The following is a 27724-nucleotide window of genomic DNA, read 5'->3' as shown; positions in this document are numbered from 1 at the left end:
AAACCAGTGTTAAAGCTCAACTAGGCAATATCAAGCGATGAGCCTTCAGCCCCTATTGATCACTAAAATATGGTTTACTTTATAATATATGCAATTTTTCTGGAGCGCAATACGAAAAATGAGAAGATAACATCGCAGGATCTGAAAGTGACGATCAAAATCATCAAAGTCTGGAAGGAGCATAGAAACAGGTATCCTGCCACGGGGAAAAAAGTTCCTTAATGAGAAAGAATAATAAGTAATGAGATCAGCTGGAAGGAATTTATGATTTTGGTTGCCTTATGTTGAAACTCAATGAGTCAGGTTTTTTTGACTTTATGTCCTTACACTATTCGAATTGAATAAGTTATAAATTTCTGGAATGAAAAACAGCTTTGTTTTCACACTCTAAGAATAGACCATTTGACATGATAACTTGGTACTCAAGTAACAAATTTACATCGGTGACTTTCTAATTATCTATATCTTCATGATTTCCATCTATTTTAATTCGAAATATTATGCATCCTCGCTCTGGTGATTATTGTAATTCAATGTTGAATCCAGTTACGAATCTCCCCGTCCTTACAACTGTGAAGATTTCTTTGGTCACAATGATCTCCGCAGCGATTCTTTTGGCTGTCACGCTCCCCCATAAAAAAAAAAAATACAAAACAAAACAAAACAAAAAGAAAAACAAACAAAAAAAACAAAAGAAACAAAAACTATGCTTTTGTGTAGTGTTGTGTGACGTTCTTTAGAATAACTGCGAAAAAAACTTGTTAGAACTGGGTCAGGGGAACGAGCTAACCATGGACAAAACTGCGATTTTTCAAAGGGTCTGACTATTAAATGGCCACTGCACTGGAATACTCTGCAGAGCAAATAAACTGCTACAGGATTTGTTATGTGGCCACCGATGTACTTACAGAAGATTTGCGAATAATTTTCAAACGAGAATGGAACAGTCGCTTCAAAACAACATTGGGAGAATGGAAAGATAAACCTAATAATGGACTGGACTTTTGGAATGGCGAGTCCCCACGCAACAGAAGCCGAAATGTTCGTCTCTTGGGAACCATGAAAAACGGTGGCACAGTTAAATGGGATTGTAGCATGCTGTTTTACGCTATTCTTTATTCAGACTGCATCAATTGCCTAAATCCAACGGTCCAATCACACGTGGACGACTTCAGGAAGCTGCGAAATGAAGAATTTACGCATATTTCACGAGGCCATCTTTCGAACACAGACTTCCAAAGTGTCATTTTGAAAGTAGACACTGCATTTTCTTGCGCTCGGTCTTCCCAAACAGAAAATCCATTATATCCAAAATCAAACGAGTTTCCCAACGAAAGAGTTGACAAACATCTTGAAGAAGGTTGATTATCTAAAATTTAAGATAAAGACAATGCACTTCTCCAGAAGGATAAGGAACTGTTGCAAACGGAGGAGCAGCGACAGGCCCTCGAGCAGCAGCTTCATACGAGTGTGTTGCCGTTTTGCATTCTTCCACCTAAACCTGCAAACGACGTCTCCGATCGCGAATCCGAAGTGAATGAAATTGATCAAAAACTTAAGGCCCTTAAAAGCAGCAATGATGATGGTTTAAGTACCTTGTATTTATCCGGAAATCCGGAAAGTGGAAAATCTCAACTAGCCAGTCTGGTAGCCAAAACATGTTACGACGCAGCCAAAGAAATTCCCTCTGTGACCTCATTTGTCATTACTCTGAATGCTGAAAACTCAGAAACGCTTTTGGAATCCTACATTTCTTTTGCTGGACATTGTAAAAGTCTGGAGTACGCAGTCACAAACACTCTCAACTCCACAGAACGAAGTACAGGCGAGAAGATGACAGGTCTTAAAAACGTTGATAAGTGCGCGAGTTCCACTTTACACGTCATGGCTGCAAATAGTTGACAATGTCTTTAGTGTCTCAAGTACATACTCACTTACCGGATTCCGGAGACAAACAATGGGTAAGAGGTCAGTTGCTAATAACTACGCAAGACGCTGCCTTTATCCCCTTGAAGAGTTCTTCAATCCAGCATATCTCAGTCAGCAAAGGAATGCATCCAGATGATGCCTGCTCGTTGTTAAGACTCTTGTCTGGAGTAAATGATAGCAAACTGGAAAGTGAAATTGTACAGTCATTAGATTACCAACCTCTTGCCTTGGCGAGTGCCGCTACCTACGTGTGACAAGTTTGGCAGACTAAAGTATCTGTGAACTTTAGCTGGGGGGACTGCGTGGAGAAGCTTGCTGGTGGTCAACGAGCTACAACTGAGACTATTCTTTCTAAGACCAATCCAAGCTACCACAAGTCCATGACCACAGCAATAACACTTGCTGTGAAAGAGGCGATAACGACCGACGAAGTTATTAATCACTTGTTCACTTTTCTCCCTCTTTGTTCACCTCAGCCAATACTTCAAGACATCGCAATTAATTACATCATGGAAATGGATGAGAAATTCAAAGATAAAGAGTGGATCAGTTCGCGAATAAATCGGTGCTCACGTTTACTAATCGAGGAAGAGGAAGGAGGCGTCTATATCCGAGTGCACGGTGTCGTTCGTTATGTTCTTGATTCTTTAAAAACATATTGTGTAAAGGATATGGAAATCAAAACAGTCTTTGGGGTTGTTGAATCATTCGTCAGCTTCGATGACTTAGATTCCTTCATCATCGGCACAAAAATAGTTCCTCACCTAAGAGAGTTCATCATAAATGCCAAATATCTTTTAGCCAATGAAGACATATCTCAAGTCGGAAAAATAGGAGTTATATCCTTGCAAGGCTATCTCAATGGCTGTGAAACCCTCGGAATAATGTGCTTAGACCATTGTGAATACCAAACTGCAATAAAGTACTATGAAGAAGCATTAGACATTCCTCTAAAAGAGTTCGGACCTGAATATGTAGATGTCGCAGTTTCTTATGGTAACCTAAGTTCTGTATACAGGTATCTAGGTGATTTTGACCAAGCAAAGGACTACCATGCACGTACACTGGACATTTGTCTGAAACAGCTCGGACCTGAGCATGTACATGTCGCAGCTCTTACAATAACCTAGGTACTGCATATAGTCATCTAGGTGATTTTGACCAAGCAATGGACTACCATGCACGTGCACTGGACATTTGGCTGAAACAGCTCGGACCTGAGCATGTGCATGTCGCAGCTTCTTACAATAACCTGGGTATTGTATTCAGGGATCTAGGTGATTTTGACCGAGCAAATGACTATCATGCACGTGCACTGGACATTCTTCTTAAACAACTCGTACCCGAGCATGTACATGTGGCAACTTCTCACAATAACCTGGGTCCTGTATACAGTGATCTAGGTGATTTTTACCAAGCAAAGGACTACCAATCACGTGCACTGGACACTTGACTGAAACAGCTCGGGCCTGAGCATGTACATGTCGCAGTTTCTTACAATAAACTGGGCACTGTATACAGTCATCTAAGTGATTTTGACCAAGCAAAGGAATACTATTAACGTGCACTGGACATTCGTCTGAAACAGGTTGGACCTGAGCATGTACATGTCGCAACTTCTTTCGATAACCTGGGTACTGTTTACACGCATCTAGGTGATTTTGACCAAACAAAGACTACCATGCACGTGCACTGGACATTTGTCTGAAACAGCTCGGACCTGAGCAAGTAGATGTCGCAAGTTCTTAAAATAACCTGGGTACTGTATACAGTCATTTAGGCGAGTTTGATCAAGCAAAGAACTACCATGCACGTGCACTGGACATTCGTCTGAAAGAGCTCGGACCTGAGCATGTAAATGTCGCAGCTTATTACAATAATCTGGGTACTGTATACAATCATCTAGGTGAATTGAACAAGCAAAGGACTACCATGCACGTGCACTGGATATTCGTCTGAAACAGCTGGGACCTGATTACCGTGAGATTGGAGAAACTTTAGGCAATGCACATAATCATAGGCGTCACGTTGACCAAGCAAAAAGATACTATTAATTTGCCATGACGATTTATATTCGAAGCCTTGACCCTGAACATGTCAAAGTCAGAGATGTTCAGTATAAGCTAAATGAACTACAGCGGGGTTCCCGGATGGCTCAGGTGGATGTAGACGCGCGTATACACTCTGTAACTTTTACAATTTTTTTAACATATTGGATTACTGATATCAAGCTCAGGCAGCCCACTGAATCCCCAAAGAATTATAGTTTGTCGCGTACAAGCTTTGAGACTAATTAAGAGCAAATTTCGCTATCGATACGACTAGATTTTTGAGAATATCGACCATATCACCACTTTATTTCCCTACGTCACGCATTGCATTAGTTACTCGCTTACGACTAGAAAAAGCCATTCTTAACCAGGGTGCATCGCGGGGGGTAGTGACCATTCTCATTCTCTGTACTGTAGAAAAGGAAAGCCTACCCAGTGTGTAATCTTTGCAATGTTGAACGAGAACCGACTTTTCATACCATCGTTTAGTTTTTTAAAGTGTATATCGTTTTATTTGCCACGTATTTTTGTAGTTTTCATACCGCGCTCTTGCTAATGAAGCAATCGAAAAGAGGTCGTCCTGCAGGGATGGAAAGCCGCCACATCATATGGCTACCTAGATCAATTTTAAAAGGATGGGGTGCACGAAAGTAAGAGCGTACGTGGAGAGTACTGACGAATTTATAAATAGGAGACATAGCGCTTCTTTTCTTAGGAATCATTTTTTGTGCCTTGTCAATGACATATTAAAAAATTCAACTATTGAAGGTTTCCTTTTTTTAATATAATGCTTTTTAGACGTCAACGGTTGATTCCCCTTTAGAACTCTTTCTTTCCTTCGAGGTAAAAATCAGACAGAACGTTTGCAGTAACACCAGAGGTTTCCTCAATTTAGCGTGAAAAAATTCGTTGCTCCGCTTACTTTTAAAAAAATAAAAATAAAAAGTAAATAGATGAATAACTAAAGCTTACCGGCCTAATGAAAACAAAAACACGTCGGACTAGAATCACTCTTTTGTTTTGTTTTGTTTTTATTTACTTTCTTTTAGATATATAAGAATTATCTCTTTGTAAAGAAGTCAAAGGGAGAGCAAGCAAGAAGAAATCAAGTCCCAGGTTTTTTTATTTTTTTTTGACCAGCATTCGCAAGTTACTCAGTCTTTTTTGCTGCAAGTGATCTATTTCGCTTCTCATAACGTGGCAAAGATTGTAATCGGCTTAGAAATGATGTTTGGTACTCCTAGATTTTGAGAAAATTTCGCGGCTTTCATCAGTTTGCCGGTCAAAGTTCTCTTTCCCTTGGTTTAGTGCACTCAGTTATAAACAATGATAGCAAGGATAAGTCAATATTCAACCATCTGTAGATAGTTTATGATAAATATCGAGAATCCGCCGACTATTGCAAAATTTCCTAATTCATTTTAATTTTCCTAAAGGATCCTTTTGATAACCTATTCAGAGAGTGCCTTAAAAAGTTGTACTGAACTTTTCTTTTTTCGTATAAATCGAAAAGTTCAAAAATAGACGGTCGTTCGTCCCCCACCTTTGCCCCTGTAAAGCAATGAAAAATTATGCAACTTTGGTAACTTCGTGCGCCACAAAACGATGCAATCCCGCTTGAAATCCGCAGAAAAATACATGAATTACACAAATTTGATGCACCTGTGTTTACATAGCAAATCAAACTGAAAAACCGAGCGCGATGTAATCTAATGAGTTGCATGCCTCTATGCCACAAAAAAATCATCAAATCAAAGTCAATTCAGTGGTTGTCGTGAGGGACAATTGATCCATCCTTGCAGGTATAGCGCTAGTTCGCCCACTCATCAAATTTGCCGACTATGACCCCACTTTGGCCCTCTGCCCGATTTTTGACCTGAAGGACATTGTTCAAATCAGTCCTAACACTCTCCCTATCTCACTCTCGAATTATCGTCTTACTTCAGGTAGGCCTTTATAGATTGTGCTAGCATATGTTTGGCATGATTTGAGCAAACTGGCGTAATTTCTACCAATTGCAAGTAGCAATGCCAGCATAATTCGCATATTGTGATAATTGCCGGATCATTTTTGATGCTACATTTTGATCATTGTTCATCTATACTCCCAAGAACTCGGTGACGTTATTCGATGTTTTAAGTTTTAGTTCAAGTAGTAGCATTTGTAGTTCACTGTGAATCACTGAACGGCGTCTGAAACGGTCTGAGCCCGGGTCTGGGGTGCACCGGAACAGGAAGTCACATTGTAGGTCATGTGGGTTCCAGTACCTCTCATCAGGTAAGGCTACAAATTACAAAATGGCAGATAAACTATTTGAGAGTATAGTCTAGTACTAGTGTGCATGTCAACATGAGCCACATTTTTATTTGAGTTTCATTGTGGATTTGTTGCGTTTCTTTCTTGCAGACCAACGGCCTCTAATTATATAAAAAATGTATTTTTTTGGACTTATTTGCAATTTTTTCAAAGAGCATAATTTTAAAAACGGGGCATAATTGGGAAAAAAGAGCACAATTTTAGCATAATTTCGCCCAAAAAAAAAACAATGCTACTAGCTTAACATGCTTCTTTTACTAGGATAATCTATAAAAGGCCTAACTTTATGCCCCACCCCCTCCCCCCTCCCCCATCCTCCCTTCCACAAACACGCATACCAATCATCGAAATAATTATGCGAGGAATTTTCCACGAAAAGGAAAACATTTATGTGTGGAAATTCTCGTCACTTCCTTTCATAATTATCATTTAGTACAAAACTGTCTCTGCAGATCTCAGTGGGAAAAAAATATTTGAAAAGCACAATCGCGACTCTATTTAGTAAACATCTCGTCATCTAAACGTAATGAGAAAAATTCTGACCTTGCGTCGTAAGTAAAGACAGCCGCTTCTCTAAAATAATTTTGAATTCCCTATGGTCCTCGCCAGAACTATTCCCATATGTTTAGAGAAATGACATATTAAGGAATATAGGAAGAAACGATTGAACAACCTTTAATTTTACTGTTTCAAAATGTCAGGCAAGATCATCTCCATAACTTAGCAAAGAATGAAGATATTTTAACGAGGGAAGTAAAGATTTTGAGATATTTAGGATTTAGGACAAAACTTGCATTGGAATACATCTTCCTGTCATTAGAGATGATATTACCATGGTAAATTCACGAATCCAAAAATTGACAAAAAACGTCGTATTTAGATTCGACAGAAGCAATCGAACAATTTGGCACAGGGGAGGAGTGGGTCACACATTTGATAGGAACTGTACCAGTAAAATGTTTTGTCGCGGGCAAATTTTTTGTTTCGTTTTAAATTTAACGTCATGTCGAAAGAAAGTTTCATTTTAAGTTTGCAATTGTTTAAGTATTTCCAGCGTTATTCGGAATTCCATGTGTGACGTGCTTTAGTAAGTGGAAAATGGCTTTTTATTCAGCTGTCCACAGTACAAAGGTTAAACAAAGCGGAGCAACGAGTATTAGCTTCGAAGCTTAGGGCACCTACATGTACAGTTGATTTCCCCTTGTGAGTGAATAATAGCATTGACCAGCTGTTCAGCCGTTCAAAGTTATATCAACGCTTTATATAGTTATAGTATTCAAGTTATATTGAAATGGCTGTTTAATTCAGCTGGTTAAAATTTAATGTAAAATGATGGTCACATCAATTGTAGATCTGGCGACAAGAGGTGTCTATCACGAAAGTGTCGCAGCAGAACTCGTTCGAAATAATTCAACATATCTAGTGAGAAACGGGGAAGAAAATTAAAGGATTTTGACCGAAACTACCTCCTTCCCTCTCCCCTCCTCTTTCCTGCTTCAAGGATGAAAGCAAACGTCCAAGAGATTTTGTCTTGAAGTGTTCAGTTTGAACAGCTTCAAGACAGTCATTCAACTTGATAACATCTTCCCGCTCCGTGCATCACTTTCTAAGCAGTCCTTCCATTTGTTTTCTTTTTTGGTTAGGTGGTAAATATTTTGTGAACCAAGCTAGAGAGAATATTGGCTTTAGTCTCGGAAAAGGACCAACTGCCCTTTCAAAAAACACTCTCCAACTTCTTTACGTGGTTTAGGAAGGTAATGATGCCATGCCACTAACTGTAAGACGAAGGTTTTCCTTTATTTTGAGAAATTTTCGATTCACAAACAGAATCTAGTTTTCTTACTTGTTATTTTTGAACAATGTACTGCATGTTAAAGACATTCAAATTTTGCATTCGCATTCGATGTTCTTCTTGAATAATTCAATGTTTGTTAAGTACTCTGTGCCATGAATTTTTGGAGTTGTATTAAAAGGAAAAGATTTGAAATCATTGCTTCGGTTTGTGAGCCTCCCTCCTTCGACAAATTTTTCAACCTTATTGACATTCTTTTGTTAATTCTAAATACTACGTTTTTTAAACTTCTTACAGAAGAGTGGCTGATTCTTCAGTTCTCAGTTTTTCATCGCCTCGACTGTTGTTCAAATATGAGTTTTTCATTTGTTCTCGTTTCAATCAACACTGAAAACATTGTACTGTCCTTTAAAAGAAAACAAGAAAATAGTTATTAGTTTATTATACTATGAAATAGTATGAAAGAACGCTATGCCCTTCGATTCACGCTTGTCCAGTACAGTTTAGCGTTTCTCTTGTTAAAGATACTTGACAAGTAAAAGGACTAACATGACTAAAATTCCCGTTCTCATTCACCGCCGAAAAAAAAACTCAACCAATTTTAAGAAAATAAAGATCCAAGGTAAAAAAGCAGGAACAGTGGAAAGATTCAACGAAGAAGGATTAAGGACTGCTGAGAACGAAGAATCGGAAATTGTAAATTGCGTAATTGACTAAATTGTTTGTTTGTTTGTTTGTTTGTTTGTCTAGTTATTCAACAAGACCATGACGCAGCCTTTCCAAAACGTCACTGGTTAAATATTTCAGTAAGACGTTGTTAATGAGGGTACCTTGCTTATCATATCTGGACCGGAAAGGAAATAGCTCAGAAACTGTCCTGTATCTAACACATCAATATCTTTCTTTAAAACCGTCTGTTGTTTATTCAGCGCATGATGCAGGTAGAGAACACCAGGGTATTATTAGTCTTGGTATTTTGTAATTTTTTTTCGTTTGTACTCGTTGTTCTGAGCGATGCAAATTTCTTTTACACATGACTACCCACCTTATGCTTTCTTGGAAGCCTCTTCCGTTACTTTTTTGGGCTCATGTTTGAACTGCTGGAGATTATGCTTCTTTTTACGCAACACTTTATTCATGGCATCACGAACCTAAGAAAACCAGCGAAAAAAGTTGATTAATAGTAACAAATTCTCTCTTATTTCATCATGCATGGAAGTAGATTTTCAGTATTTTGCATGCTATATCGTTCAATCACAATCAAAGTAAACTGGTGAGGGAATTATAAAGAATTTTCTTCAGCGACGTATCGAAATATTTGTTTGCAAAGGAAATAAAAAAATATGGTAACTATGTGTTATTCAGAAATACAATTTTCTTTTCTTTTTTTTTTTTTGGTTAAAGCATTTGAGAAATTCCAGGGCGTTTACTACTGAAGTTAAAAAGTATGAATGACTGATATGATTTACAATCAGGATCGAGTAAGAGATGAGATTTAATTTTTTTTGGGGGGGGGGGGGGTTTGGGAGGGGGCTCATATGGTTTTCAGGGAGAACAGAGGGGGGGGGGGAGACTTTGCTCTGTGATCGGTGTGGAAAACTCACATCGTTTTCTCTGTCTATCAGATTAAGAACTACAGCCAATTCCTACTTGCTTGCTAACGTTTTATCGTACTTCATTAATTTTGAGAATTCTATCGGAAAATTCATTACTTGACAAGGAAATTCCGCATTGAGACTGCTCGCGAAAACCGATATCGCGCTACTCGCGAAGCGATGAGTATGATATCGGTTTTCAAGTGCAACTTAACGCGGAATTCACGAGTCAAGTATTGGATTTTCTTTGAATCGCATAATTGAATTAAAAAAAACAGCATTAATTATAGTTGTTATGTTTATGTAGATGCGAAACTATATTACTTAGCCTCGTTTTCAACTCGCAATTCACGCTAAATACCTCACTTCGTTAACCAACCAGAACGCGAAATTTCATTCAATTGTGCTATTTCAGTGCCAAGTTCTTTTCGGTTCCGCATACATTCTTTCATTTTAAACACTTTGATTTGGTGTTGGTATTTCAACACTCAATTGGAATTCGCTAAGAATCCAGAGATTCAACTAAAAATAAAAAAAAAAAATACAGCAGAACAAGAATTATTATAGGTGGTTATGCTCACCTCGTCATCATGTAAACAGTGGAAAAAAAAAGAGCAGAACACCCTAAAAAATTTAAAGAGAATGCAATTAGAGTAGTTTGCTAAGAAAATGAGTGCCCAACTTAATGAAAAAGCTCCGTTATGTTGTAACCACGAAATCGTACCAGAGGTCATTAGGTACTCTCCCTGTGAAGCTAGTTGTTTCGTTTACACCCTTTATTTGGATTTATTTGTAAAAATTATTTTTAATCTGGATCTAGAATCATTATGGGAAATGAAAGCAACCGCATCAATAACCATCCGCTTTAATTGCGTCATGCAACTTACCTGGATGGAATTCAATAGCACATAGGCATATTCCACAGCAGCATGAAATTCAACAATAAATCCCAGCAAAAACGTTACACCCAACAATGGAAGCAAAGCGAAAATAGCTTTTAGTCCTTTTCTGGAAAGAAAGAAGAGCCTGTCACGATTTCTTCAATAGGGAACTTAAGAAACAAAGACGGCGTCGCCGTGGACAATATCGACCTGACAATAAACTTGTATTTTATCTACGAAACTCGCGATGCATTTAAGTCGTTTAGTTTGTTTCTCATTTTCGAAAGTATCTCAAAAGTGACTATGAAAAACACTAATAAATTAGAAATAGAAATTTAAATACTTAGCCGTCGTCCTTCACGCTCTCCAAACAACGCAAAGTTTGGTCATTTCACGTTGTTTCTTTGCCGTGCTGGTTTTCTTAAACTGCCTAATTTCATTGCGGTCAATATACTCTGACTTACTAAGCAGGGATGCTAATCTAATTTAAATCTCTGGGGGATATCTGACGTAAAATCTTGTATTGATATTGACTGAAAAGTCTGAACTAAAACTCTGTCTATACATCGCACACTCGTCGTATTGATTCAGGGACTCGCTAGCAGGGGAACACGACGATTTAGCGACGAATTAAACTCGTGCAGTGAATCTACTTCTTGTGACACGTTCTGCTCGTGTACAGATTGTAGAGGTCGATTTTGGAAGTCGTACAGTGAATGCGTCTCCTCAACTGAATACATTCATGATATTTTCATGTATGTCTCTCGTGCGCTTTTTCGCGCAGTTTTCCACACTTTCAAAGTTAAGTAAAACGCAATGGAGGAAAGGTTTTCCCTCTTGTTCTATAAATTGTGGACGAATAACAAAATACTCCTGTGCATTTGGCAAAGAAACCTTATCTGCACGCTTACGACAGCAGATTTATTTCTACCTTGTGGTCTGGAGATAACTTGTGCTTCCAATTTTTCCAAAGCTAACTCGAAGAACAATGATAAAGACCCCAAGATTTGCCTGTAGAGAAGACAAAAAAAGAAGGCAAGGTCCTAATGTAAAAACTCAAAATAGAGGAATGTTCAGTTGGGCGTAAAAAGGAATCCTGTACTGCTTTGTTTTTTTTTCTTTTCTTCGCCCTGTGAAAACTCGCATTACTTTCTCCATCAATCAGATGCAAAAATAAAACTTGTCACCTCTTGGTCGTTCGCGTTTTAGCACGCTTTACGCAGTTTGGTCGATGTACTTCGAGTTGAAGTTGGCTAATGTAGGTATTTTCGTTTCTTCTGATTGACCCGCGTTTTGATTATCTTGGTTTTTGTGTTATGACACCCAGTCGAAGAGCGCTCCAAAAGCAATGAACGTGTGCGGGAGTGTAACAAGGGAAAGGAAAAAGGTTGCATTTCTACATGTAACTTACATGTGAGAGAAGCGCGAAAAAATGTTGTTAACTATTTACTCCAAACATCACATAAGTTATCACTTCCACGAAAATTCGAAGTGTTAAGACTCTCCAATCAAAAGCCAGTTTCCTGTTGAATGCTTAAAGACGATGTGGTGATTAATTTCGCTTGTGCTATTCAAGGGCTTCTAAATTCACTTATTTTCTGCTAGCTAAAGCTGACAAGGATTACAACAAAATTCCTACAAAAGTGTATGGAAACAATTCTTCTTCACGTTAAATGCTTGGTTTGACAGCACTCGCGCTGCTGTCAATTTCTTGGTTTTTATCAGATTCCTACAGGGTAGCCTAAATAGGTACATTCGACATCTATTGCGACCAGATTTACAAGCTTTTGAACCGATGATGAGAATCATAGGGCCCGATAGAAAAACGCTTTTTAATGCATCAAAACATCTTTCAAACATTCTTAAATTAAAGACTGAAGGTTGATCACAATGACTTTTTAAGTTATGAACACAAATGATGAGACCTAACCAGAAGCATGGCCAGCACGGGTCCTTTAAACTTCCAGACATTTCCGTTGAGCCAACATCTGAAACCATCGAAATCAAAATAAACAGATTATATGGTCAAGGTACCCTGTTGGTTAGTTGGCTAAAACTGAGTTGCAAGGAACACTTTGTTAATGGATATTATTACCACTACACGCGGCAAAATGGCAAACTGCCCTCTCTAAAACGCTCCTTTTCGCGGACCAAACGGCAAAGTGTGCTCCGCTTGGGCGCAAATGATGCTACTCGAGCCATAAATAAAACTATATGCTCTCCAAAGGTCATGTGATTGTCCTATTAATGAGCTTTTCGAAACTTGCAGAACCGTTTACAATGAAAGTAGCAGTACTTCCTTATTGTATAATTGAGGAAATAATCTTTGCAGGCGTGATTTAGCAAAGGAATTGCTCTAAAGAACCCTAAAAGAAAGTCCAAGTTTCAACAGTTTCAACCCGTACCCAATACTTGGTACAAGGCAAATATCAGTGGGCTATTTGTTAATCTGATCAATATCTTCTCATTTAAGATACCTTTCTCTGTCAACTGTTCCTGTGAGTTTTAGTGTTCCGCAAGTAATGTTTTTGTACAAAATTGTACTCATGTCGTATGTTGAAGGCTGGATTGCTGCCACTAAACCAACGATGACCCCTGGTATACCTATGTATTTAGAATACAACAAATTTTAAAAAGATTGCTGGCTTGACTCTTTACACTAATGCAGAACTAACGAGATTAAAAATAAAAACAGATCCAGAGCTTTGCACAAGAAGAAAAAGTTCTTCCATAGCTTTACCCCATCCAATCATGGTGTATGTTGCATAGGACTTTCCAAAAGTGAAAACTTTCACTATCTTTGCGTAAAGGTTTATCGCTTCCACCAACATCCATGTGTAAAGGGAAGTATGCAGATAGTGCTGGATGACAGAAATAGCGGAGCATATGGTCTGAAAAGAAAAACCGGCTAATGCTTTTAAACCTAGGTAAATATTTCAGCGTTAAATACAACGACCTACGCCATGCAGATCATCCCCCCCCCCCCCCCTACCAACGTCCTCGGGTGCATCAAGATTATTCAAATTATCCAACTTTCCTTAATTCAAACTTCAAACAAATTAATTCAAACAAATATCTAGGGTTCATGAAATATATACTTCTGTTCTTTGAACGTTGTTCATCGCTGGTTTTATGAATCAGGACTTAAGTTGAGAGGCACTCCATTCTTCCTTTTAAACTATATGCGTATTACAAGACAAAAAGAAAATTTTTGTACTGTACTTACATGGTGCACGTTTCTTGTTGGGAAGTTATTTACGTCAAGAACGTAAACCAGTTGTCCAAGAGCCAGTGATACGAGCAAATTCTTGTGCACGAAAATCCGCTCCGACTTTGGAACTCTGCCAAGGTTAAAGCAAACATGAACTTTAGTCTGTTTATTCATGATGACTTATTTCATAACCAAGAAGAAATGTCCATTTTCGTAGAAAAAAGTGATCGTATCGGACTTCTTCCAAAAGCAGAAAAGAACAATCAAACAAACAACAATCAAGTCGACAAACCAGTAAACAATTCCTCGGCAACTTATTTCGATCTCTTTGGTATACATGTAGGATTGGTAGGTTTTTTTTTCTCCCCTTTTTTCTCTACATAGTTGATAAAACCACATTACCTCGTTACCCCTGCCGACGCAGCACCACAGTTTCTTTAGAAAGTTACCTCTTTTATGCGGTTTTCTTACATACTGACCCCTTTATTCAGTTTTCTAACATACTAACCTCCTATCCTGAATAGGTTTCTGCATTACTGAGAGATGAAATGAAAGATGAGTCTATTAAAATACTAGTAATGCTGACTGCATGGAAGACAATATTTATTTATATCGAGGGTTGAGCATTACGAAAACTAAAGGCTATTCTTTATTTGCAACTGGGAGAGATAGATATTCAAAACATATCTTTTCACTTGGGATGGAGCCACACTTAGTTACGTTGCCGTAAGAGTTCTATCGATGTGGGATCTCAAAAAAAAAAAAAGTAAAAACAATTCGTCTCTCCGCGGAACCCCACCTTCCTGTCTTGTTTTGAAGTCCTATGATAATTTGCTCATATTGAAGGCATATTACCTAGTTCCATCATCAGAAAGATGAGAAATCCCTTCTTCATCATGTTGACCGCACCCATATACTTCAGCTTGAAGGCAAAAGTATCTGTTAGCCAATATCGTCGTAGTCAAAGCTGGTCTGCTGCACTTATTGAACGAAAAGGCAGTTAATCATATAAAACTTTGTTATGTCTAATTTTTCATCGTAGCTCAATGATATTTCATGGATTGCCAATTTTAAAAGAAAACCGTTAAATCACCGCCGGCGATAAAATACACGGCATTTATGAAATGCATAGATGTAGATGCGTTTTCTCTAGTAACCAATCTTCTATTTCTCTTTTCTGCTCAAAAACGGCACCTGAAGAAAAGTTTATTATAGGCAGAGTCAATTTTATTCCTCAGACCGGGATCTAATACAATTTTGTCCTTGTTAAGACCAGATAGGTCACAAAATGCCACAAATACCTACCTCTGTCAATAGGACACACCACTCGATCGAGGTCGAAAGGTAAATGATCTCGTGGCACAGAGAATATCGAATTAATATTTTTTAGTGAACAAGCGATACGGGTTTCATTATTTGTTTTGAACAAACCAGCACTTAAGGCGTGCAAACAGTTACCTAAAAGCGTGTTTTCCTAAAATAAACCATAACCGACATATTTTTTAACTGAGCAAACAACATATTTTGCGAGGTTATATGCACAGGCAGTTGGTTTATTAAAAGCCGGTTTTGACCTTTTTCAGCACTAATTTAAGATGCACAGACCTAATGAAAATGGAATGAAAATTTTAGCTTTATTTCAAGCAAATCGATCTAAGACAACACAACTATTTCAAGCTTAAAAAAATGAGTAAAACATTTATCGGATTGCACCTTTAAACCTTTAAATTCAATTTGGCTCATTTATCGACGGATCTTGTAAAATCTCTTTAACATGCAAAGGCATCATTTATTAAAAGGTGTTAAAAACTGTGGGGGGTACACGCAGTTAAGGAAACTGCAGGCAAAATGTTTTTTAGGTTCTCTCTCGTTCCTTTTCTACTTTTCTAATTACTATTGATGATACTTTTGCCATAGCTTTGCTTAAAAATTCCTTCCCTCCTTCCTTTTGAGGTGTTTAATGATTTTCCCACTTCCGAGGAGCTAGTGCACCTTTAGTCCTCGATAAAGGTAAAAAAACAATTTTTCCAAAGACGATTCTTCTGCGGCATTTTGTAATAACGACCCTTTCTGTTAAAACGGTTGCAGTATTTTGTGATAATTTACGCATTTTGGAAAAGGTACCGCAACATTTGCATTAAAGGCAAGCCACATATTTTGCAATGAAGGCTATTACATTTTGTAAAAATCTACGCAATTTGTAGAAAAATCCTGCGGCGTTTTATGTTTCTGAAATCTTGCAACACGGTATTATTTCACGAAATGAATACTTGCGGTTTCCCTCTTGCGAATAATGATTTGTTAAGCACCACTTTGGTTTTTTTTTTTTTTTTTTTTTTTTTAAATAGAAAGGGACACATTATTCAATTAGTTATTACAAGAATGATAAGTCCAAGGAAACATCATAAAGTTTGTTCCGAGATACCGCCGATACAAATTATATGTAATATCTCGGAAGAACAAAGCGTGATACTTGACGATGATCATTGTGCATTACTTCTGTCCAGTTCTGTATGTTTTTGCGGCAACATTAAAATTAGTACAAATTGCGAAAACAGACGAGTATTACAAAGTGCTGCGATACCTATTACAAAGTGCACAAGTTATTACAAAATGCTGTAACCATTATGAACAAAATGCATATGTTATTACAAAATGTATCGTTATTCTGAACAGAAGAGCAATTCACTATTTCAACCATAAAAACTAAATTTCATATAGTTTCTCAATCAAATCTAAAAGGCCTTTTTCAAATAACCAAAAGCAAGATTTGAAAAGTAATCGTTAATAAGCATGCAGCATTGCAGGCCAAAACAGAAATCGGTAGTTTTTTATTTCCTTATTAGACCAACTCTAGATTAATGCGACACAGTGTGGGTTTGGTGCGGAAAGTAAAATAAGCGGGTATTTATAGCTATAGCGGCTTGGCAGAGAAGAGCAGGTGTGATTATTCACAGAGCGACTCGCAGAAGTTGCACTTTCAAAGCTCTCCTTCAAACCTGTTAAAGTTATTCTACTAGAGAGAGACATTTTGTTTTGTTTTGTTTTTGAATTTTTTTGAAAAGTAAAATAAACCTCCAGGTTCGTATTTACTCAAATACGGCCGGAAATACATGAGGAACGTATTAATGGAAACTTTAATGGTTACTCAATTTTTTTTTTCTTTTTTTTTTAGCAAAAAATTAAAGAAAGCGGAAAGGTTTCCCTTACAGAGAACACCACTGATACAGTCTCGGCAGTAAACACTCAAGACAAACTCTTGGATAGATTCTTTTTTCTGATCCCTTTCATTACTTGCATGATACACAAGAAAACACGGTTGAGTTTCATATACGAAGGCTCTGAGCAAACCTTTAGGCTGAAATTGACGGCCCTTAATTCCATTTTATTGTGCACGACCCTCGACTGAGGAACCCGGGCGTAAAGTAATATCATCATCCGTGATGCTTGTGGAATCGAATTTCGGCGTGATCGAGGCGTCCGGAGCGAATTTACAGCGTTTCGCTTCCACTGGATTTGTTGGGTTGGCGTTACTCATGTACCTTGGAGAGAATTAGGGAAAGCAGATGAATAATAACCGAGCTTAATGGCCTTAAATCAGCCCAAGAATTTTTACAAGATGCAAAAGAACAACCACTTGAATGGGGTAAATCTGTGTTTATTCAAGACTCAGGGGTTCAGATTTGTTTAAGGTTGAGGGCGCGACTGTTCATTCCCGTGCCAAAATCCTTATATTTCGCCCATTGTGTAACGTTAACATATTTGCATACCTGGCAGACTCACGATTGCTGTATAAGACATATTTCTCTGTTATCATAATCTTCCTTAGACCAGAACATGCGGTGCTTTTTTTTTTTGTTGTTGTTGTTTCAATATTATTTTATTAGCTTTTTGTTGTTGTTTTTTTTTTACAAAAAATGAATGGTTATGTAGGTTCCGCTGTTTCAGCAGGCTTTGCTGGTTCTGGAGGTTCAACGGGCTGCCGATCCATAGTTTAGTATTACCCCAGTCAATGAGATATGTTATGTACATTGTATTTCACGGTTAGTTTTCTTCCGCTTGATCTTATCACCATCTGGCTAGGAAACGAACTGAAAGAAGTTCATTTCTTGAATTTTTCTTTAAAATTGAGTTTACTCGGATACAAAACTTAGAAAAATATAATGATTCATGCGAAGCACAAAAAAAAAACTGAAAAAAACTTGACTGAGGCCAAGCGTCTTCTCCCGTACAATTCCTTCTAATTTGTATGAGCTCGAAACCTGCCAGTAAAGTATTGTGATGCAATATATTCATTTCTACGAAAACAATGATTGCAAAGATATAGGATACGCGGGGATATGAATGTTATCTTCGAGTACTGTAGGTATCTCTCACGAGTGAGCGAAGCGAACGAATTACAGATAATTCTGTTCGAGAAGATATAATTCGTATCCTCAAGCGGCCTTGTAATGTTCTGTTTATTCTATAGATACTAATGAAATTTCCACGTAAAGCAAAACTTTTTTTTATTCATTTTCGAAACAGCAAAATAGTGCAATTAAAGTGGTCACCTATCGCCTGTCACAAAAATGTTACGAAACTCGGATACAAAGTTATAAGGGGGAAATAAAGACGATAATACTTACATTTTCTGTTCCAAAAAGTCAAAATTCTAATGAAGAGGAGAAAAATTCTATAACAGCATGTTAGTAACCATGGCGACACCGATATCCTTACATGTGAAAGTAAAAATGATATCTTCACTGCGCGCGACGAAGATATGATTTTTTAGTAAAAGGACTGTTACAAAATTTCGTAATTCATATTTATTTTCCTAAAGGATCCTTTTGATAAATCTTTTTCAGAAATTATATCAACAAGTTCCATTGCACTTTGTTTCTCCGTAAAATCGAAAAGTTAAAGAATAGACGGCCGTCCGTTTCCCAGCCCCGCCTTGAAAAGTACTGAATAACTATGCAACTTTGGCAACTTTATGTGCCACAACGCGATGCAATTCCGCTTTGATGAAATTCAGAAAACAATCGTTGTGGTTTAATACATCATAATTTATAAATCACATAGATTTGATGCATATCTGCTTACCAAGGAAACCTCACAGAATTGATTGTAAGTTGCAAAACGTTCTACAATTGTTTACTTTGTTTCTCGTGTTCAGTCCGCGCGGGACTGGTACAATTACGTCATTTAAGCTGTTAAATATTATTGGATAAACCATGTGCTCGTACTTGCAGAGGTCAAAAATTCGTTTTGGATGTTCGATTGTTTTCTCACTAGTCTATTCACTTATTCCTCGAGTCCACAAGTCTTGTAAGTATGTTTTCATTGTAGTTTTTTCGTTTCGCTTCGTTTTGTTTACGTTTGTTTCCTTTTTCGAACATTTAAACCAGATCTTTTGTAAAATAAAGAGTGATTCGAATATTCAAGTCTACATTGATTACCATAAGATAGTCTGAAGGTAATTGATCCATCTATGCAGCACTAGCTTTAGTTCACCCACCCTACAAATATGTTGATATGACCCCACTTGGGTCCTCAGCCCAGTTTCTTTCCCGAAGGACATTTTTAAAATCAGTCCTAAAACTCACCCTTTCTTGTTCTCGAATTATCATCCTACCTCAGCATTCTCCCCCCTCCTCCTCCCCGCACACACACGACAAACACATACCACGTACAAGTACATACACACACGTACACACACACACACACACACACACACACACGCACACACACACACACACACACACACAGACACGTACACACACACACATCCAAATCACTGAACTTAATGTGTACCTGACTTATCTCTCTAATTTCGTTCTTTTTGGAAAGAAATCTGTGTAAGATGAATATGATACTACGTTGAACTCATGACTGATTTATTATTGTTTTTTTATTATTATTTTAAGACTGGTCAAAGTATTTTTTTTCGCATTAGCATTGAAAATTACCATAGGGATGAGGTAAATAAAGATAATTTATTTCTTGTAATTAGCGACGAAAAGCACAGCAACTTTGAACATTTGTAGGTGTAACCAATTTTGCTCAAGAATAGTATAATGTTAGAATTTTCCCTTAACTCGATGTTTAAAGAAAAGAAAGATCATTGGGGAGGGGAGATGGTAATGGTTATGATAATGGTAATGGTAACTTTATTTATACATGGTAGAGAGGAGGGTATACTGCTATGTAATATGTAACTTGCATAACGAGCGTCGTTCATTTTGGCGTTCTTTAGGCCAGCGGAGGCACGCACAAGGCGAGACACAAGCTAGGAGAAGGAGCTCCTTCCATGAGGCATGACTATCAAAATGCACTCGCATCTCGTCTGCCTTTGCTTTCTTGAATACATAAAAAAGAAACAAAAGTTGAAGCTTTAATGAATACAGAGTTTTGAATCTAGCTGATACTAGATTCAATTGTTTTATGACCACTTTCTTGCCCTTCGGCTTTGAATTTTTCAGCGTAAGGGTCTTATATTTCAGATAAAGTAAATGAAAATTACACATAGGCTAGCTCAAAGCATTTCTCTAACGCTTCTTTCTTTGACGCTTAATCTTTGCTCTCATTGCGATAAGAAGTTCTAATCCCTTTGATCTCACACTTTGAGTAAATTCGGCCAAAAGAAAAAAACGCTATTGACAAACATTGAATATAAAGTAAAACGAAAAGCGCTAAAGAATAGGATATATATCCCATCGTCTCTCTCGCGCGATGAAAACAAAAAACAAAAAACCGGAGCTTCTGATACGCACACTGCTTATTGCGAATGGTGCTCTGTCCGATCGCAATTCTTTTTAATACGACGCCATTAAAAAAATTTACCATTATTAAACAAATACCACATAAGATTTACATTGGCCGGAACTTTCCCAGAGACGAACAACAAGCACTGAGACGAATAAAATTAAAAAGGACAAGGATAAAACGTGTTGGTCTACACGTTCCAGCCGACAATTGACACTGTACGGTTTTTCGTAGCGAAATAAAAAAACTGACTATTACGAAAAATGGACGCACTAGTCGATGCCAAACCAAGGCTATGAAGAGCCCAAACATGATCCAACTTTGGCGCTTCATGGCCTTACCCCTTCCCTTGTCCCTCTTTTCGACCGTCAGATGCCTCCTTGGTACAAGTTTATTTCTCTCCTTAGCCTTCCGCTGCCGTGATGATGTGAGATGGCAGATATCATTCTTACCGAGAGAATACTGTACAATCGCTCGCAAAAATTACGCCTGCTCTGTAGGCTATTGTTATCGCAGAAATAGGTAGAGGAAAACGTCGAGAAACGCGCCCTTTTTCCTTGTCTGACAGATAGGAACGTCTTGAAGTAGCAAAGCTAACTTGACAAAACAGTCCCCGCTGTATAAAAAATCACCGTATTCCGCCACCACAAGAGCGAACTAAACAACCATATTGAAACAAAAACAACGCAATTGCTACTACTACAATGGGAACACCGTACCTAAAAGAATGGCGGCAACTGTCTCGCGCATCTTACAACGCATCAGTGTCCATGCATTTGACTTTAAGACTGACCGAACACAAGCGAGTATGAAGATATAGTGATTTCAACAATCTCATCGCTGAAAATTGTCCCCTCACGCACTACACCATTGACTGAGACTGCCTAATGCCTGACCTACAGCTACACTAGCTACTTTCATTCTGGAAATCTTGTTGATTAACTTAAAGCAGACTCTTCCCAACGGGTTAATAATTAAACGTATTCTAATAAATGGCCTCCATCTAAACTAGCTGTTGCTCCATTAGACTTGGCTAATGAATGCCAGACGAATGAATAAAAAGAATGGATTGACTGATAGCTATACCTGCGTTTATCAAGGCGGAACGCGGGTTTAGTGGTGAACGTTTACAAGGTTGCTTAACCTTATCAAGTATCTGCACATAATTCTTTACAGTTGTCATCCCACAGTAAGCGCTCTACCATAGCTAAGGAGCCCTATCGTGGACTCTTTCCAATATTCTTGGAATCACTAGCGCGATTAAAGCCCCAAGCTAAGTAGCAGTGAGTAAGATAATATAACATACAGATGCTAACAATTTATATTAAAGACCATTCAACAGGGAAATCTAAGACCTACCGCATTACTCACACCAAAGTGCAGAAGCGGGCTGCAAGATTAAGCGTGTAAGAAGGCATTTTGGAAACGAGGGACCTATAGCCAGAGTGCTGCGTTGCGGGATAACTGTTTGTTTATACTCCACATGACAAATGATGCAGTCAAGCGTTTCTGTCGCCGATGATTATGTCGAAAAAGATACATTTACGGACAGAATCATTCAATCAACATTTATTGTTAATAGCCCATGGCCTAAAGCTGCAAGTCATTTCACGCTGTCAATGGCAGTTGAATGTCATTTTGATTTATGGCCCATCCTTATTTTGAACGGACGCAGAACCATGAAGCCATTAAAAAAAAAAAAAAGATTTTATGGCAGCTCATGCGATCCTTTGTACTAAATGGGAGTTCAGTTATTTCTCTGGAACTTAAAATTCAAGACTTGCCTTTCTTCGAGAGCGTTTTATTCACATGGGAAGAAAATGAATTACCGATGAACATATTTCACTTTGAAATTACCATTCCACCTCTAAATTTTTGATATCAACAGAATAGAGAGGAAAAAAGAAAATTGCATGCGCTGCACATATTTGATTAGAACAACTGCTTCGACTTCTTAATCAAGGGATGGATCAAGGCACACTGATCAATTCATATCTGCCAACTCTGAACATTAAATTTAATTTTATTGAATAAAAATAGACATATTCTTATTGTAAACAAGGCTTTGTTGGTCACGGTTATTAAATCTGGATGAATAATCTCTTGACTTTAGCGTGATGATGGCGTTGCACCACAAGAGAAAGTTGGTTTCACTTTATTGTGGGTGACTGTGGAAGGTATTAATCTCACTGTTCAATAAAAGCTTTCTTTAAACGGAACGTTTAAATGGTAAGTTTGAATTTTTTGTTCTCTAGACTTCAAGTATCCTTATAAAACCTTTGGAAAGCTGAAAGTTATTTGCATATGAGTTATCTTAATTAGTACAGTAGCAGTGAACTTGCCCTATTTCCACCTGGCAAAGATCCTTGGAGTAGTTTCTAGTTTATTTCGACATTCCCAAAGATTACAGCTGGTTTCTTTTGGCAGACCTCACGGTTAACTGCAAAAGTTTTGTTTCGCTTTCGACTGAATGCGTATGGGAAACGGTTTTGTAGCTTTGTTCATAACATTTTTAGTAATATCTTGAGTTCTATATTTAATCGAACATTGAGAGAGGAAGCTTATGTATTACAGCAGTCTCTTGGTTGTGCGTCACTTCGTGCTTGTTCAGGAACTGTTGAAAGAATTGCGTCAGTATATGTTTCTTATCACCAGGTAATCACTTCATCAAGTTTGAATTCCTGATTACCACTCAAGATTCACTGATTGGAAAATTAATGCCACAATCAGACTTGAGAACAACTGATATCCAGCTATAATTCCAATCAAGTCCACAGTAATTTGATTCCAATCTTTCTCCGCGGTTAATTCGGTCATCTCCGATGCCAAAGACTTTCTTTTTTACACTGAGGATTGAGGAATCGTAAAGCATGAAAGGGAACGAAAGCGAAAAATCAAGAATGTTCAACTGACCGGGACCAGTTTTCAATGCTGCAGTAACAATTTTATTCCTGTGCCGAAAAGGTTTGATCTGTTTATCAATTTATTAACATAGCTTCGTGATTATTTAAAGTTAAATTTTTTATGCAGATTACGCAGGATACAAACTTTATTGAAAGGGAAAGTATAGGGTATGGGTCGCACTTGGGCAAATTTTTCAACTTTGCCTGAAAAAAAAAAAAAAAAAAAACACAGAAAATTTGAAATCGCAACCGGAAAGCAAACTTTTGGTTTCAACTATCATGGTCGCACTAGGTGAAAAAATATGTCAGTGATGACACTTTGATAAACAAGACACTCGTTTATCCACATGCAATAGGGAGAGAGCAGTGAGCTGAAAAAGGAAAACAAACGTTCAGAAAATGCGTTCCGATCACGGTGATGCTTATTCTTTTTATTCAGTTAAATCACGAGCACTTTTTTATCCTTCGTATGATCTATGAAAGATGGGTTAACGTCTGTTTAACTGTTTTGACTGCGGCTATGATGAGAGCGAGGAATCGACGTCAGCGAAGATTACTTCGAGCGCCATATGCCTGGTCAGTTCCGCGACCAGTCGAGTCGTGGTTTGACCTACACTACTACGATCCAACGATACCTCAAGAATTTTTTCGTCAGCAGCTTCGTGTGACGAGAAATGCGTTTAACCAGGTACCGCTGTGATAGCTATTGTTTAGCCCGAGTTTTCCGAAATCTGCCTGTGCCACCCACTACAGTAATCGACAAAAATAAACCGTAACGTAGATAAACATTAACTAAGCATAGACAATAGGCGGTTAAGCAATGAATAATCTAAAGTACAAAGAAAATAAATAGCGTTTCAAAACTAACAATAACGATATGAACAACAATGATAAGCACTCCATTTCCTTTAAGGCGATGCATCAATGCGTTTTCACTACTAAACCGTACATTACTTTTTCAAACTTAAAAGAACGCAAAAAGGTAAACAAAAGAATCGAACAATCAAACGAGTGAAACATTACAGTCAATAACAACAAGCAGTCCAGGCTCTTTAAGAAAGCGATGGATAATTGCATTTTATTTTGTCACTATGCAAAGGGCACCGTATAAAATGAGTAATTAAAAAAATCAACGCGTGAAACACATGGACAATGTGGACCACGTGGAGATCAATGTGAACTTGTACTCATCTGTGAATATGCATGTATATATTCTTATGTCTTTTTATTTGATAAATATTCTACACTCCGCATTTTTCACACTCGAAAAAAGTGAAAAAATGCTATGCTTAAGCTACAACATACTGAGAGTAATGTTTCACTCGTTTGATTCTTTTGTTTACCTTTTACCTTTTCGTTTTTAACGTTAAAACCGTGAAGCCCCAAAAGCACCTTCTAGCACAGGATTTTAATCATATTCTGTGGTTATTCTTGTGGGTGTTTTGTTGTTCACACCCAAACTAGGAACGTGACATGTTCTGACAAGGTCTAGTATTTAAATAAGTTCCTATGTATTTTGTAGTTTTATCCTGATGAAGTCGAAACCGGTCGATTAATAAACCCAATACTACATGTGTAACCACAAACGATCAAACAAACCGATGCAGTTATGGCTGGTGAATTTACTGACTCAAACAAAGTCGTAAAACTAAAGAAATAAAGGAAAACAATACAAACAGAAAAGATTAATTAGGGTGATGATCGATGTCGTAAATAAAATCGAATTTAAAGCAAATACAAATCACAAAAAGGCAGCAAAAATTGAAAACAGATGAAATCTAACCTTGTCCAGCCTTGAAATACAATAAATTCTGGAAAAAATACGCTAAACGAGCGCCCCAAACGATCTAAAATATCCAACTGTGAATCGCTAGTCGACCACACTACCGCTTAACTAACATGGTCACGTGACCAGAAAGGGCGCCAAAAACCAAAGGCGGAGGCCTGGACAGGCAACAAAAACTGGCTACAGTTACATGGCTCCCCACAGTGGGAATCCACTGTCCTTAAAAAAGAAAATGTACCTATAGCAACAGGAGAAAAAACTAAAATCTAAGTTCTCAGAAACAGTTCCGGCATGAAGGTCGCAAGGTACTTGAACTTCGTTAACAACATCGTATCAAGGCTCCTCGTCGGGGAATTCCCTGTCTGCTTCCAAGATAAGGACCAACTTGTGGATTGGCCTTTCAAGATAATGTGTACCACCGATCCTTCGTCCTTGTTTGTCAAGGCTGGAAGAGGCTATAGCAAGTTTGACCTTCCTGACGAGGCAATCTTTACTTGGGAAAACATCTTGAACTCTCGCTAGTCTCCACGAGTTTCTTGGGACATTTTCATCCTTTAGCATGACAATGTCTCCCTTCTGCAGGTTACGTTGTGGCTTCGTCCACTTCTTCCGCAGCTGGAGGCCTTGAAGGAATTCTTTTCTCCACCTTTCCCAAAATAGGTTAGCGAGATGTTGAACCCTTCTCCACCTCTTGCGAAGGTAGAGGTCTTCTCGCAGGAAGATGCCTGGGGGTGGCATCAATACCTTGGTCTTCATTGTTAACAGGTGATTTGGAGTTAGTGGCTGGGGTGAACCAGTAGATGACATGTCATTCAGAGCAAGGGGTCTGGAATTGACTATGGCTTGGATTTCCTTCATAAGAGTCCGAAAACTCTCATCATCTAACTGACGTCCCGATTCTTCTAGCATAGATGCAAGGATATTTCGAACTGTCCGTATCTGACGTTCCCACGAGCCACCCATGTGACTCGCGGAGGGGGGGTTGAACTTGAAGCTGATCCATTCACAGTTATCTTCTAACAGTCTGGCGCGAATATTGTCCTCATTCATTTCCTTCAGTCCTCCCTTCAGTTCACGATGCGCTCCGATAAAATTTGTACCACAATCGGACCTCAACTGCCGAACGGGGCCACGCTCTGCTTGGAAGCGTCTTAGGGCGTTTATGAACGCATCTGTTTCCAGACTGTTAGCTGTTTCAATGTGAATAGCACGCGAAGCCATGCACGTGAAAATAACACCGTATCGTTTGACTTCTTTCCGCCCTTCCTTCACAAAAAATGGACCAAAATAATCAACCGCGCTGTATGTGAACGGAGCAGCAGGTTCAACACGATCTTGAGGGAGGTCTGCTAATTTTTGTTTCTGGGGGATTGAACGGAGCCTTCTGCAGATAACACATCGTGACACCAAATAAGACACAGCGGAGGTGCCACCTATTATCCAGTATCCTCGTTGTCGAACTTCATTGTGAGTCATACCACTGCCTTGATGTTTGATTGCTTCATGGCAATATTGTAGAATAAGCTGGGTAATGTGAGACCGTCTTGGTAAGATCACTGGGTGCTTCGCTCCTTCTGATATACTAGCATTTCTCAGGCGACCACCGACACGCAGAAGGCCATCTGTGTCAAGATATGGGTCTAGTCGATACAGACTACTGCATTTCTTCAGATCAAGGTTACGCTGTTTGGCCTTCTTTCTATTACGGAATTCTCCCCCAGTTTGAAGTGTAGATAAAGCCTGTATTTCGTCCTTGAAATGTTCATACTGTAAGCAGCCAATAATCTCCTTTTCAGCACGACCTATTTCCTCCATATTCACTGGTTGGTAGCATGCGGGCTTAATTCCTTTGGACTTCTTTCCTTTCTTCAGGCAGCATTTAAAACGCAGACAGACTGCAATGGCTCGCTTTGCCCGAAACCAGTTGGAGAACCTATCCAATCTGGAAGTCTCAAAGTGACTCGGATATCCTTTACTTGTGTGTGTCATAAGAGAGGTTACTTTCTTTACTTCAGGATCACCTGGATCCAATGGCTGTGGCTTTGACTCTATCTGTACTTGGTATGGAAAGGGTTGCCATAGAAAATCTGGACCTCTGAGCCAGCGAGTATCATCATCGACAAGTTGCTGAGCTCTAAGACCTCGGGAGGCAGCATCAGCGGGATTGGACTGCGAGTTGATATACTGCCATTGTTGAGGTTTGGTGTGATCGTGAATCTGTTGAAGGCGATTAGCCACAAAAACATGGAAGCGGCTTGTTGTGTTGCTGATGTAACCTAACACTACTTGGCTGTCTGTCCAAAAGTACTCGGACACACCTTGATAATCGAGTTCCTCTCCAAGCCACTGACTTATTTTCACCGAGACCACGGCAGCCGTCAACTCCAAGCGTGGGATTGTGACGGGTTTCAATGGCGTGACACGTGCCTTTCCCATAACCAGATCCTCATTTCCACACTCCGCACTTTCCACACTCCTCATTTTCCACCTAACCGACAACTTGACAAAAAGAG

General features: G+C 38.5%; 2 protein-coding genes, 1 long non-coding RNA gene and 1 pseudogene across 4 annotated transcripts; 2 read left to right on the top strand and 2 right to left on the bottom strand.

The window, feature by feature from the left end:
* The first annotated feature begins 831 nt into the window (after positions 1-831).
* LOC148742778 (uncharacterized) lies at positions 832-4226 on the top strand (annotated as a pseudogene).
* Positions 4227-8072: 3846 nt separating this feature from the next.
* LOC111330334 (adhesion G protein-coupled receptor L4-like) lies at positions 8073-22023 on the bottom strand. Of its 2 annotated transcripts, XM_088759750.1 has the most exons (13): positions 21882-22023; positions 17127-20116; positions 14631-14697; positions 14284-14311; positions 13791-13905; positions 13305-13455; positions 13042-13168; positions 12495-12552; positions 11496-11575; positions 10571-10691; positions 10265-10307; positions 9134-9239; positions 8073-8494 (listed from the first exon to the last, which is right to left on the bottom strand). In XM_088759750.1, exons 2-11 carry the CDS (start codon positions 17211-17213, stop codon positions 10272-10274), a joined length of 870 nt encoding a protein of 289 aa, XP_088615876.1. In that variant the 5' UTR covers positions 17214-20116; positions 21882-22023; the 3' UTR covers positions 8073-8494; positions 9134-9239; positions 10265-10271. The 2 variants fall into 2 exon arrangements, with proteins under 2 accessions (XP_088615876.1, XP_088615883.1); XM_088759757.1 differs by lacking the exon at positions 17127-20116.
* Positions 22024-22589: 566 nt separating this feature from the next.
* LOC148742777 (uncharacterized) lies at positions 22590-25114 on the top strand. Its single transcript, XR_016001060.1, has 2 exons — positions 22590-22751; positions 23178-25114. It is a non-coding gene; the product is annotated as an uncharacterized LOC148742777 (long non-coding RNA).
* Positions 25028-27717, bottom strand: LOC148742776 (uncharacterized). The gene is made up of 2 exons (XM_088759739.1): positions 25209-27717; positions 25028-25073 (listed from the first exon to the last, which is right to left on the bottom strand). The coding sequence occupies exon 1, from the start codon at positions 27690-27692 to the stop codon at positions 25545-25547; it is 2148 nt and encodes a 715-aa protein (XP_088615865.1). The 5' UTR covers positions 27693-27717; the 3' UTR covers positions 25028-25073; positions 25209-25544.
* Between the last annotated feature and the right edge of the window lie 7 nt (positions 27718-27724).

The sequence above is a fragment of the Stylophora pistillata genome, chromosome 1 (assembly GCF_964205215.1).
Source record: "Stylophora pistillata chromosome 1, jaStyPist1.2, whole genome shotgun sequence".
In the NCBI taxonomy this organism is placed as follows: Eukaryota; Metazoa; Cnidaria; class Anthozoa; order Scleractinia; family Pocilloporidae; genus Stylophora; species Stylophora pistillata.
The sequence above is the reverse complement of the archived record's forward strand: the minus strand, read 5'-3'. Positions and strand labels throughout refer to the sequence as shown.

What these genes read in the sequence shown, in the direction of transcription:
- LOC148742776 (XM_088759739.1), bottom strand. Translation starts at nt 27,692, where the DNA reads ATGAGGAGTGTGGAAAGTGCGGAGTGTGGAAATGAGGATCTGGTTATG.
- LOC111330334 (XM_088759750.1), bottom strand. Translation starts at nt 17,213, where the DNA reads ATGATGATATTACTTTACGCCCGGGTTCCTCAGTCGAGGGTCGTGCAC. An exon ending in ATACACCATGATTGGATGGG is followed by an intron (nt 13,169 to 13,304) that starts GTAAAGCTATGG and finishes CTAAATACATAG; the next exon opens with GTATACCAGGGGTCATCGTT. An exon ending in TGCTATTGAATTCCATCCAG is followed by an intron (nt 10,308 to 10,570) that starts GTAAGTTGCATG and finishes TAAATTTTTTAG; the next exon opens with GGTGTTCTGCTCTTTTTTTT.